Consider the following 12862-nt stretch of genomic DNA (forward strand, 5'->3'; position numbering starts at 1 on the left):
GCGAGCGGCGGCGGGCGCGGGGCGATGGGGGCGCGGCGGTGGCCGGCGCTCTGACAGCCCCCGGCGCTCCCTCGGCGGCGGGCGCAGCGGCTCCGTCGGCGGCGGCAGCAGCAGCGGCGGCGGCTCGCGGCGGCCGCCCCTATCCTGCTCGGCGCGGACCATGTTCGCCAAAGGGAAGGGCTCGGCGGTGCCCTCGGACGGGCAGGCGCGGGAGAAGTAAGCGCGGCGGCGGCGGTGGCGGCGGGGGGAGCGGGGCGGCGGCGGGGTGGCTTTGTGCGGGGCGGGAGCGGGGCGCCTCCTCCTCCTCCCCCGACCCGCCGCTCGGCTGTTGCAGGCTGGCGCTGTACGTCTACGAGTACCTGCTGCACGTCGGCGCCCAGAAGTCTGCGCAGACCTTCCTGTCCGAGGTGAGCCCCGCCGCCCCCCGCGCCCTTTGTGCGCCGCCGCACGCCCGCCCTCCATCTTGCGCGGGGCGGCGGCGGCGCCGGGGGGTCGCCTCGCGTGGGGGGCCCACGCCCACCCGCGACCACCCCCCACCCACACCACCCCCCCAACCCACCCACCCACCTTTCCCCCCCCCGCCTTCCTCTCTTCCGCAGATCCGGTGGGAGAAGAACATCACGCTGGGCGAGCCCCCCGGCTTCCTGCACTCCTGGTGGTGGTAAGTGCGGGGGGGCCGGTGCGGGTGCCCCGTCGCGGGTGGGAGCGGCCCGCGGGGGTGGGGGGCTGCCCGCCGGGGGCGCGGGGCCCCACGGGGTGCAGCCCCGGCGATGGCGTGAGTCAGCAGCACAGCGGCTGCTCGGCGAGCCCCGAACCGCCCCGGCTCCCGCTCCCCGCGGGGCGTCGAGGCGCGGCGGAGCCACCCCCGGCCCCGCGGGAGCGGCGGGCAAGGCTCCCGCTGGAGAGCTGCCGGGCCAGCCGCAGGGACCGCGCTGTGCCGGTGCCACTGGGGCGCCCGAGGGAGCAGGGCTGGGCGGCAGCACTGCTGAGAGCGTGGGAGAAGTCCCTGAAGTCCCACGGGGGTTAGCCCTTCGAGGAGTTACCCCTTCAAGGTGTTACCTCTTACAGGCTACTTTTACCTCTTAGAACACCCGTCATTCCCCTTGCTGACGGTCAGGTCTGAGCAGTGTGGAACTCAGATGCACAGCTGGGTCCGGCTGAGGTCCCATCCTAGCTGTGGGTCCCGTGGGGTGGGAAGCCGCTCACCTCTGCTGACCCCCCACCCGGGTGCCCAATCCCTGATGAGTAACTGCTCCTCTCCTGGCTCTCTCCTCCATGCAGCGTGTTTTGGGACCTGTACTGCGCAGCTCCCGAAAGGCGAGACACTTGTGAACATTCGAGTGAAGCCAAAGCCTTTCATGACTACGTGAGTAACAAGTTTCTAATCCTCGCGGTAATTATGGCGTTGGGGAGCTCCGGCACACTGAGAGCCAACCTAACATAACCGACTGGCAAAAACCATGGGGTTTTTTTAACCAGCAGTGCTCTGATTTGACTGAACAGTATTTCATAATGTTGCAATTATGTAAATGAGCTCAGATACTTATCTTAAGCACTTAAAGGCATTCGGGTAGTGGTAGAATTAAGAAGTTTTGCCTAGCAATGGACAACAAAGCGTTTATAGGGGGTCGATGGTGGGATTCATGCTGGGGACACCTCAGCGGTGAGATGTTTCATGCTGAGGTCACCTCGCAGGGTGGGCGGGGGTTGGATTTTGGTGGGGAGGAGCAGGGGGATTCCCCAAACTGCTGTTGAATGCCCCAGTTAATATCTCCCTGCCTTTGGCAAGGCTAGGGGCTTCCTTGGTTGTCTGAGTCCTCCTTTGATCCCAGCAAGGTAGAGGTGTTGGCCTGGTTGCAGGTGGGGTTGCAGACCCCCTTGGTTGATTGTTGTGCTTGTTGGCTCTCTGTGGTTTGGGTTGTTCTCTGCAGAGGTGGTAGCCTGAACCAGGGATGGATGATGCTTCTGGGGTGGGATGCTGGACCTGAGGTGTCTCCCAGAAAGACACCCCTTGGCAAGGGTGCATGGCATGCCTGCTCCAGGGGGCAATGGGTGGGCTGCCCACTCCCGTCCTGCACACGTTGCCCACATCTGCAGCGTCGGGAAGAATGTGCATCAAAGGATTAGTCACCTGGCTGTGGGCTTGGACCCCAGTCAAGTGAGTTTAAACCTTGTAGCAGGAGCTGGTTTTGTCTGCTCCGGGGACTATGGTATGGAAACCATTTTTCCTCCCTTCCCAAGTTTCTCGTTGCCTCAACATGCCTGGGTTGGGATGTGTGAGGGTTTGCTGGCGAGCAGCACCGGGCGAGTGTCTCGGGGACCTCCACAGCATTCCTGTGGGCTGGTGCCCTGGTTGCCTTGGGGCAGGCAGTGCCAGGCTGCTGGAGGGCCTTGGCTGGCTGCTGAGGTGCCTTTCCTCTCTGCCCATCCTGCTGGGTCATGGGGGACGTGGGTCTGGGTATTTGCTAGGTGGGGTTTGTCCATCTGTCCGTCCCTCCCCGTGGCCGTTCTCTGCATTGCTTGTTTTTACTGGGTCGGATTAAGATGGTGAACTTCTGAACTGAGGGTCAGAGCTGACAACTGGCAGCAGATCTAGCAGTGCTTTGCTCTGTGCGAGTAGCTGCTCTCTTTCTAGGTGTTTTGGGCCAAATTCTGGGGTTTTGGGGAGCCTGGATGGGACCGCAGGCTCTTCAGGAGCAAAGCAAAGGTAGATCTTTGGGCAGCAAAGCCACAGGTGAAGATGACATTAGCAAGCAAGTCATGGTAATGCTTCATTCACAGCAGCCTCCTCATCATGTCTGAGGATTTAGTGTATTTAGAGAAATTAATCTTTTTTTAGCTTGGTAATAATTCTAACAATAGGCCTGAGTGCATTAGATGATTCGCATAAACTTCTTTAATACACGTTGCTTTAAGCTTACAGTAAATAGACACAATCCTGATTGTTTTTAATTCTCGGTGTAATGCAGTTTTGTAACAGTCCCAAGTGCTTTACCTTTTGGGCTTTACGGCAAAGACTTCTAAGAAGATTTTCACTCTCCTGTGCCTTGGCTTGGTGGCATTGAGTTGGTTTCCCCAGGCGTGTTTTGACCACAGGACAGGGGTTGTGCTTCTCCTCCCTGGTGTGGCGGGTGGCGGATGCTCATGGCACAGTTCCTCTCCGAGGAGCGGTGTTTTCCCGGCACAGCGTGTACTTTACAGGGCAAGGGACCTACCTGGCCAAAACTTAAATATTGACCAAAGAACCAAACGATAACCGTGGGAGTGTGAATAGCACCTTGTTTCTCTTCAGCTTCCAGGGCAGGCTGCTGGTCCTGGTGAGCATGGTGGCCGGCCTTGCTGATGGGTGCTGGGGCTGGAATGCTGGTCTTTATCAAGCACCGAACCCAGTGACCCATCAGTGGTGCATGGCAGCTGAAATGGGATATGAGCCCCAAATGGGGCTGGATCAGCGAGTCATGAATCACTTCATGTGGTGGTTGTGGTTAAAAATATCCCAATATAAGTTTTGCCGCAGGTTGGTGGAGCGTTGTACCTACACTTGGCCAAGGATGGGCAAACTCTGTGTGCCCAGCTTGGTATTTGCACAAAATACGGTGTTTTATGTACGCAAAGATGGTGTATTTACCATGGTGCTCTTAAGGACAGAAGGAGGGGATGCTCTGGGAGCCAGTTGGATCTTGGTATGTCGCCGTCCCAGAGCCAGCACTGTGTAGGGGTGCTTGCCTGGGAGATGCATCGGCAGGCCTCGTTAGCAGGGTGCTAATGATGGGATTTGCATACTGCATCATTTCCACTTCATCTTCCAGCATAACCGTATGAAAACTATTAGGAGCAGCAGGACAAATTGCTAATTTCCCCCTCCAGTTTTGAATATTTAGATCTTTAGCAAGAAAATAAAGTAAGGAGAAATCCCACCACTCTTTTTTTGAGAGGACCTTTGAAAGGCATGGGCTCTTGTGATCTCTTAGGAATATTGCTTTTTACGTTTCCCCTGAGGTTTTTCTCCCAAGCTGGGACAAAAGCCTGCTGGAAGTCGGTGGAAAGGTGCTTGTTGGGGGAAGAGTGATGGGAGCAGGGATTCACCTGGCACAGGCAGGAGGAATCCTGTGATTCTCTATCCTTCCATGTCTGGCAGGATTGTGTGTCTGTTAACACAACTATTGAGTTGTGTTGATTGGAGGGTTGTTAGCCTGTCCCACTTCTATCAAAAGAGTTGATCCAAGTTAACAGCACCACAAACACCCATCAACTCTTAAAACTCAACCTGTAGCCATTGATTTAGGCTCCTCCACTGGGCAAAGCCCCATGGAGAGCATGCCAGCGTTATGGCACGCTCCCGGAGCCGGCGAGCTTGCAACAGGATCGCTCGGCATGACAGGGGATTTCAGCCGCCGCCTTATCTGGGAATTGGCCGATGGCTGGTCGCAGTTGAGCATTTCAACGCCGTGAAAGCCAATACAATTTGAGTTAGCGGTGATGACTGCCAGTTTAAATACCGCAGTGAATTTCTGTCAAAGAGCTAATACATAGAAAGGGGAATTGCAGAAAACTTGATCACCAGAACCACTTCAGTCGATTTTGGCCTCGAGCTACAGAAAATGAACTTAAATCTAGTTGACTGTTGCTACATACTTTTTGTGGTATTGCTCTGCCTGCACGGCCAGCTCAGAGTGTCAACATATAGGAGAGAAAAATCAGGGTAGGCTTTGGCTGACAAAGACTTTGACTTCATCTTTCCCTTCCTCTATTCCCCCCAGTTTCCTCCTGAGAAGGACCTGCACTTGGGAGCATTTGAAATGCTGTTTACTTTGCAGCACAAGATCTGCGGAGCTGTGGCTTCAACTTGCCATTAATGCAAAGCATTGATTTATTTATTTTTGTTTTTAACTTTGGAAAGCTGCTGCAGTTCTTTCTAACTCAGGTCTGGAAGGATTCTCTGCAGTAGTGGGGGCAGATGCTGCTGGAAAGGTGGTGGTTGATATGGGAAAAGATGTTGTGTGTGGGGCTCATGTCCTCCCATCCTGGTTGGGCACAACCAGGGCTCCTCGCTTTTTCCCCCATCTGAAACAGTTCCCCTTGGATTGAGATCTCAGTGAGAGGCTTCTGAACCGCTTGGAGATGGATGGATGGATGGATGGAGTATCCAGGCTTGCTGGTGTTAGCGTGCAAAACTGCTCAGTGGGGAATGAGATAAAACCCAAGATATTTGGAAGGGTTTTGGCCTGCTGGCAGTACAGACTGGGGGATGTCCCCCAGGCACTAGAGTTTGAACCCCAAACCCAGTTGTTTCCCCTGATGTAGGTGCCCTTCCAGCCATGCTTTGGGAGCATGGGAAATGGTCCTTTTCTGCTGGATCTGCCCATCACACCTCAGCCAGCTGTGGGACAGGCACCCTGTCCCAGCATCACTATCTGGGTGTACCTGGGCTGCCAGGGAGCTTTCATGTGGTGGTTGTGGTTAAAAATATCCCAATGTAAGTCTTGCCTCAGGTTGATAGAGCATTGTATCTACACTTGGCCGACAGTGGGCAAACTCTGTGTGCCCAGCTTGGTGTTTGCCCAAAATACGGTGTTTACGTGGCAGCACTTTATTGTCACAGCGACTTCTGCTCTCCAGGGTCTGTGTGGCCATCTCATGGTGTGACACCTTGGCAAGTGAGATGGCTGTGTGGGAGGAGATGCTCTTCATGGATGAGGGGTTTGGTGGACCTCCCTTGTGAGGTTCTCTTTTTGCTCCAGGACCAGTGAAGGCTGCGAGACCCTTGCTTGAGGCACCCATGGCTGTGTGGGGTGGGACCTGCAAGTGTTAGTGTTGGGGTCCACGAGTACATCTGTGGTGGTGGTCCATGAGAGCTCCTTCTGCGGTGTGCAGCCAGTGTAGTGAAAACATGTTGCCTACGAGAGCAGATGTTTTTGGGGCAGGTTTGGCACAATGCAGGGACAGGGGTTGGGAACAGCTTTATGTGGTCCCCGTGAGCCCCCACGGGCATTGCCTGAGCCTTGGGCACGTGGCTCAGCCAGCAGCACACACAGGTCTGTCCTGTTTCCACACAGAACTGTGCTCTGTCTGGGCTCCATCCAGCTCCGCTCTGCAGAGACAGAGCTCCCTGGTAGGTAACCAGAGGAGAGGAGTTTCCTTCAGGAGTGGCAGGCTGCCAGGAGCAGCTGCAAAACTCCACATCACTTTAAAAAAAAAATTACAACAAAAATAAATAAATCCAGATATTCCGTCTCCTGGCATGGCTGGGCTCAGGCTTCCCTCCCAGTTTAGGGTACCAGTGAGCCTGGGTGTCCCTTAAACCCTGCTCTTGCTGGAGTACCATGCAAAGCTGGATTAGTTGAATTTTATATTTTAAACAATTTTGGCTGTCGCAACAGACCAACCTCCTCTGCCACTTCCTGCTGCCCACTGGCAGGACCAGGGCATTTCAGAGCAGCACCTTTCCATGGGTGATGCTGATGGAGAAGCCGCTGTTGTGAAACCGGAGGTCAGAGCCCAGAGCTTATGTCTTAGTCTTTGACTGGGGAGCCTAAATATTTATCCTGTTCTGTCCCTAATGAAAACAAATTGTCAACAGTTGTTCAGTAACTGACTAAATTAAAATCTGTAATTAGTCAATTAGATTAAAGAGTTGGCACAACCTGATTGTATCATGCTGGTTAGGTTATTAAGAGAAAGGGTGTGATTTTTAATTACTGAATGCTAATTTTGACGGTTTCAAATGGAAACAGACGTTCCCCCCACCCCACCCCACCCTGAGTGCCTCTGCAAAAGTAAGGCAGGGGATGGATTTTATATCAACAAATGGTGCGAAGATGCAAAGTTTCTCCGGCTCCAATCCAGGAGGGGCTTCTCCAAAAAAAGCTGGAATGGGACAAGAGGAGAGGAAGGATTTCCACAATCCTGCCTGCGGATAGGAGGACAGGTGGGGATTTGTGTCACGGGTGGGGACTCCCTGTACAGATGGGTGCTGGGGTGGGTGTCTGGGTGCTGCCCATGGAGGTTCTGCTCTGCTGCCCCATTGCCCATCTCCGTGTGTGTGTGTGTGTCAGTGTGTCCTCGCCTTGCACGAGCCCATTTGCAGCAGAGAGGCAGATTTGACTATTTTTTATTTTCCGTGCGTTTTTTGTATTATTTTTTTAATTCCCTCCCCCCCCCACCCGGTGCTTGAGAGGGGCCAGCTTCCAGTGGCAGGCAAAGCCCGCAGCAGGGAGGAGGAGGAGGAGGAGGAGGAGGAAGGCCTTGCTGGCGAGCGCAGCAGCCCGCGCCATCCCATTGTTTGCCCCGGCGGCCACGTGGGCGAGCACGGTGAGGCCGGCGAGGGGACCCGCTGCCGGCGCGGGGGGGCTGCGGGGGGGGGCGGCCGCCTCCGGCAGCTGCTGGGCTCCGGGAGAGCACAAAGCTCACAGCCCTGCCCTCCCCGGTGTTCTGGGGTCCCTTCGGAGGAACAAAGAGGACGAGGGTCCGCCGTGCCAAGCTGTGCCGTGCCTGGGAGGTTGGCCTGGGAGGTTGGCCGGCACGGGGGGGAGGTGCTCCTGTCCAGCAGCAGCAGCGGGCAGTGGGGAGGTGTTAGGTCAGGACGCCGTGTGTTGGGTACGAGTGAGACTTTCCTGTTCTCCTGATCATTTCCTTCCTTACCTTGGAAACTTGGATTTTCTCCTACCTTTTGTTCCCTATTTTTCTGTTGTAAAGCTGTCCCTGGTTCTATTGGAAACAGCTGCCAGAGCTGGTCCGGGGAGCGGGCGGGGGGCTCTGGCTGTTCCTCCTCTCTCACCGCTCACGCCCCCGCGGCAGAGCTGGCACCACCGAAATGGCACCCGGCTGTGCAAAGCTCTCGCTGGTGGGGGGATGCTCTAGGGGGGAGCTGCTGCAGCCACGTTTTCTCCTGGTTTTCCTTATGAACAGAGGGAGAACGGTGCAGCACCCGGAGCAGCTCATGTCCAGCCTGGCTCGTTCTGGGGATCTGGCCTGCCCTGCGTGCAGGAACCACGGAGCGGGCTGTATCCTCATGAGCATCACATGCCCACCTTACCAGCATCCCACTCATGGGTCGGGGAGGCTTGCTGATTCCCACTGAAGCTTCTGCCCAGCCCTGAGCACTTTCCCCCTTATTTCCCATCATCTTTTCCTTCTGAGTCCTCACCCTGCAGATCCTTGGGGGGTCACCCCAGGGCTGGGGTCTCGGCAGGGCATTGCTTTCCTCCAGGCTGGCAGGGAGCAAAAATGTCTCTTTGGAAGTAAACAAATACCTCAACTCTGCCTCGGTTTGGGGTTTAGGTTTTTTCTTCTCTTGAAACTCCTGCTCATGGCCACACAGGTGCCAGGAGCTGAGTTCAAAGCTACAGCTGTGCAGTCGAGGGGGGGATTTCCAAAATATGGGGTGGCTGCTTGTAGGCGCCACTTCCCATGGGTCATGGGACCACCCGGCTGCCCACCCTCCCACTGCCACATCCCTTCTCCTATCCCCATAGCGGTGTCACCAGTCTGCTGTGTTGGCCAGGGTGAGAGGGGCACCTGGGGGGCTTGGGTAAGGTTTGGAAATGGATAGGGCACAGCTCCATGTGGTAAAGCCAGCTTTTCTTTTGTCTTAGATTTGTACATTTAATTTGTATCTTTTTTTGTATAATATGAGAAACACTCTCCTGCATGAGTGTAATGCTGCATGCATGGTGGCTGTTAATATCAGAATTAAGGAGAAAAAAAATGTGTGTATATATATGCAATTATATCTATGCAATATGCAGAATTAGGATATACATATGTATATAGAGGTGCACGTGACTATATTTGGGGTGATGGGACAGAACAGTGCTTTGTGCCCAGCTATCCAGCCTTATTCTTCCCCCTTCGTGGCCAGTGCCACCACAACCAGTGTTTTTTAACAAGGTGGTTTCCACCTCTGCATTCCCCAGGCCGGGTGGGAGGCTGTGGGGTCCATCCGTCTGTCCGTGTGCGAGGCTGCAGCCTGCTGCCTTAAGATAAAGTCCAAAGGAAGACCTCTGGCTGTGTCTTAAGCTAACATTTTCTTTTTAATTTTTTTTTCTTAATGTTTCTGCATCAACCCTTGAACATTTGATCTGGTGCCTCTCCTCCTGGGGTGCAGCGGCTTTCTGTAGTGAAAATGAGCTCCCGCCTCCCCTCCTGCCTGCCTCAAACAGGGTCTGAGGTGGGGGAGTTTCCTTTCTATTTTCCCTGGATTTGGGCTGTTTTTTTTACAATCTCACAGGGCTGAGCTAGCACCTATAATTGGAATTTTTTGGCTCCAAACCAAAGCAGGGGATGCACTGCAGTGACTCTTAACTTGCTGGTGAGCGCAACCTGCCCGACACAGCTGAGATGCTGGCATCCTGTGGTATTCCCAGCAGGCACAACAGTCCACAGGCAGTCCCTCCTACCTGGATTTTCTTCTGTGCCTGCCTCCAGCCCTAGCTCTCACCTGTGCAGCTCCCATCACACCCAGGGCACCTGGTCCACCGACTGGTGCCCACCAAGGCAAGTGGCAAGCTGGCATCCCCTTTCTTCCAAAACAGCCTTGCTGTGAGGGTGTCCCAAACCTTGACTTGGCTTTTTTATTTCTGGCAATTGTCAGATGGGAAATGGCCCTGTGTCAGCCCATGGGCAGCTGGCAGTGCTCGGCTTTGTCCCCAGACAGGTGGGGAGCTGCTTCCTGCCTCAAGCAGTGCTTTGCAGCTCAGCCTCTGGGCTGGGGAGCAGTTGGGAGCCTGGTTGTTTCAGGTTGTGTTTTTTGCCTTTTTTTTTAAAGTGAAAGGCAGGGCAGGCTGAGGAAGGGGGCAGGGCGCTTCCTTGAAGCGCCCTGGTTTGGGGTGGGCAGATAAGGGTGCTGTGTCACGCTGGGCTCCCCTCCCTGCCAAAGCCCAGCAGAGCATCCTCCTTGCCCTCCTGCTCTTCTGGCACTCACTGGGTGCTCATTCCTATGTTTGGAGGGAGTCCCATTGGATTAAGGGCAGCCTGTGGTGCAGGAGCTGCTTGAGCCTCCATGTCCCCCTGCCCGGGAGCGATTTGTGCAGTGAGGAGGAGGGAGAGGTGCTTCTCTCCCCCTTAGCTCCTTTCTGCTGGAGAGCTGTGCAGCTGGTGGGGTGTAAATCACACCCAGCCTCCCCCTGCCCATCTGCCTGTGGGATGGTGGGGGGGATCGTGGCTGGTAGCAGCTTGGGGTGACTCTCCATTGCAGCTTCAGCTGTACTTCTGTGTCCCCGTGGCTCTGGGAGAGTGCCCACTCATCCCTGAGGAGCAGAACCTGGCTCTGCCTGTTGGTGCTGGAAATCCTTTGGGTGTTGGGGTCTTTCTCTGCAAGGAGGTAGGTCCTCCTCCAGAGCACACCCTGTTGGTGTTGGTTTGGAGCAGGGAGAGCCACACTTTGAAATGCTTGGTCTCATCAGGGGCACTTTCAGTGGGGGTGTGCTCCATTGGATGTGGCTGGGGATGAAGGTGGGCACTCGCAAGCTACTGCTCTGTGTTGCACATGGGCACCTTCAGCCCAGCTCAAGCCCCCATGGAAACCCCAAACCGGATGGTTTTGTTTTATCCTGGGCATCGCACTGACAATAACACCCAAGTGCTTCACACCTTTGTCAGTCTCCACTGGAGAGAAACTCCAGGCTGAGGATCCCAGCGCTAGTTTCATCGTTAAAAGCAGATGTACTTGCTTGTCCCAGAGCCCTTCAGGGTGTCGTGGCACGTCCTGACAGCTTGTCTGTCCTTACCTGCAGTCATCAAGGAGTTTTCAACATGACTTATATAAAGCCTTTGTACTTGGATTGCTCCACCGTGCTGCACAATGGCTTCTTTGTCATCCTGCCAGCTAATTAATTTTAACTTTTACCGTTGCTCCAGCACGATGCATCGTCCGCGTGGTCCATTTGAAGCTTCCCCCCCACCTTAAGTGTTTTCCAAGCAGTTTGACTTGTTGCTGCTGAACGCTGGAGAAATCAGCTGGCCCCACTGGTGCTCATCTTCTGGAGAAGGAGCTGCCCTCACACTGCTGCTGGAGCCAGGGCTGGTGAAGGAAAAGCCATTAGGAGGCTCAGGTTCTCTCCAGTGGCTTGTTTCTCTTGGCTGGAAGCTGAAGGTCCCCACAGAGAACATCCTCTGATGAAAATAACAGGCTCTCGCTCCCCGGCTGGTGATTGGCACCGCGAGTATCTCACAGCCAGAGGGGAAAGCCTTGGCTGTGTCTTCAGGACAAAAACCCTCGTACTCAGGGATGTCTATGCATGGGGATGTGATGATGATTATTTCTGGAGCATTGGGCTCTGGTTGTGTGCTGGAAAGTGGGTGCCTTTCCTTTGCATCCTGTGAGCAAACGTCTCCAGCACTGGCTCTGAGTACCAGCACAGCATCCTTGGTGTAGCAGGGAGCTTAACCCTGCTACCCCCAGGATGTTCAGAGAGCAGCTGAGCATCTCCCCAGAGCTGCTTGGAGAAGGACCAGGAGGAATGTGACTCCAGCTGGGTGTCTCAGCCCTTGGGATGGGACGAGCCAGAGTATTGTCCTTCCCGGGTAGGAGGGATGGAGATGACCACATGCATAAACATCAGCTGAATGTGCAGTGCTGTGGCAGAGGGAAGTTCCCCTCTGCTCGGGATGGGGATGGTGGCAGGTCAGGGAATATGGAATTGCTGCCTTTGTGTTTAATCTGGTTATAAGGACGGCTATTAGAGATAATGAATTTTGCCTGTCCCCGCCGTTGTAATACAAGAACCCAACTGTCTTTCAACACCGCGAAGGTCACTCCTCTTTATTTCTGGTTGTAAATATTGCTTGTTACAGATGTTTGGAGTTGACGGACATGGCTAATTAAGTTTCTCTTGCCAGCCAGTTGGCAAGGTGTAGGGGTGCCGGCATGGGGGTGAGGTCGGAGGGCAGGACCAGAGCTGGACAGCAATGCCAGCAGCCCCTCAGCATGGTGGCCTCAGCCCCACAGCAAAGCGGGACTGCGTTTGCACAGACCCTTGAGACCCTTGCCCCTCTCTTTATTATGTGTTTGGAGCAGGCTGGTGGGAAGAAGGCAGCTTTGGGAGTTTCCATTTTGCTGTTCTCCTTTGAAGGGAATTTAGCAGGAATTGTCATACCTGCTGTCCCCACCCTGACCTGAGGGTGGGAAGAAGGATGCGAAAAGACGGATCCCCATAATTTTGCCATTGAGTATCTTTTGCACCAGTGCCAGCAGAGGTTTTTTCTTTCCCAAAGAGATTTTAACATGGGAACGATGGTGTGCTGGGTAGCGGAGCCAATACCTCACACCGAATTAGCACCAGGAGGGGTTGGGAGCCCCTTTCCCTGGGGCATGAGGCCAGTTGCTTCCCCGTGCTCACCCTGCCAGGCAGGAACCGGCCGCGTGCGCTGCCTGTGCACTTGGAACGCAGCACGTGCTCCCCGGCTCCCCCCGTGCGCCTGATTTATGCCGCTCCACATTTTCTCCTCCTTTCCATGCCTCTTTCTCCTCTCCCTCCTTTTTTTTTTTCCCCTTGTGCTGCCTGTGCACTGCCTTGTTTTTTTTGCTTTTTTTTTTTTAATTCCCTTATTGCTCACAGGCTTCCCCATTATCCCAGCAAGCTGCAAGATTTAGGGCTCCCTGCTTGTGTGCATTCAGAATGGGGTTTTATCCTCCCAGAGGAGGGGACCGTGGTCTCCATCACCCTGCTGGGACGTGATCCCTGGGCGGTGAAAGGGCTGTTTTTATTATTTTATTTTACGGTCGCAGAGCACAAGTCTTGTATCCCCGTTCTGGCTGCTCCTGGCCATGCATTGCAGCAAAACTGGTGGGGTGGCCACGGGTGCCCATCGCCTCCGTCCCAGCGTCGCTGCCGGGCATAGCGCCGGCCATCTGTCCCCTCCC

At 54.9% G+C, this 12862-nt stretch overlaps 1 protein-coding gene across 3 annotated transcripts in view; it reads left to right on the forward strand.

Annotated features, from left to right (window-relative positions):
• Positions 1–11: 11 nt before the first annotated feature.
• The window catches only part of SSBP3 (single stranded DNA binding protein 3), a 55169-nt gene continuing 42318 nt past the window's right edge, over positions 12–12862 (forward strand). For 2 of the 3 annotated variants that reach the window (XM_027698971.1, XM_027698972.1), the window contains exons 1-4: positions 76–216; positions 335–407; positions 600–661; positions 1282–1366. In XM_027698971.1, the coding sequence (XP_027554772.1) occupies positions 161–216; positions 335–407; positions 600–661; positions 1282–1366 (276 nt within the window). In that variant the 5' untranslated portion in view covers positions 76–160. Of the gene's footprint in view, positions 217–334; positions 408–599; positions 662–1281; positions 1367–12862 lie in introns of all 3 variants that reach the window. The other variant, XM_027698970.1, reaches the window with a different exon arrangement.

The sequence above is a fragment of the Neopelma chrysocephalum genome, unplaced genomic scaffold (genome assembly GCF_003984885.1).
Source record: "Neopelma chrysocephalum unplaced genomic scaffold, ASM398488v2 Primary Assembly neopelma1_135, whole genome shotgun sequence".
NCBI lineage: Eukaryota > Metazoa > Chordata > Aves > Passeriformes > Pipridae > Neopelma > Neopelma chrysocephalum.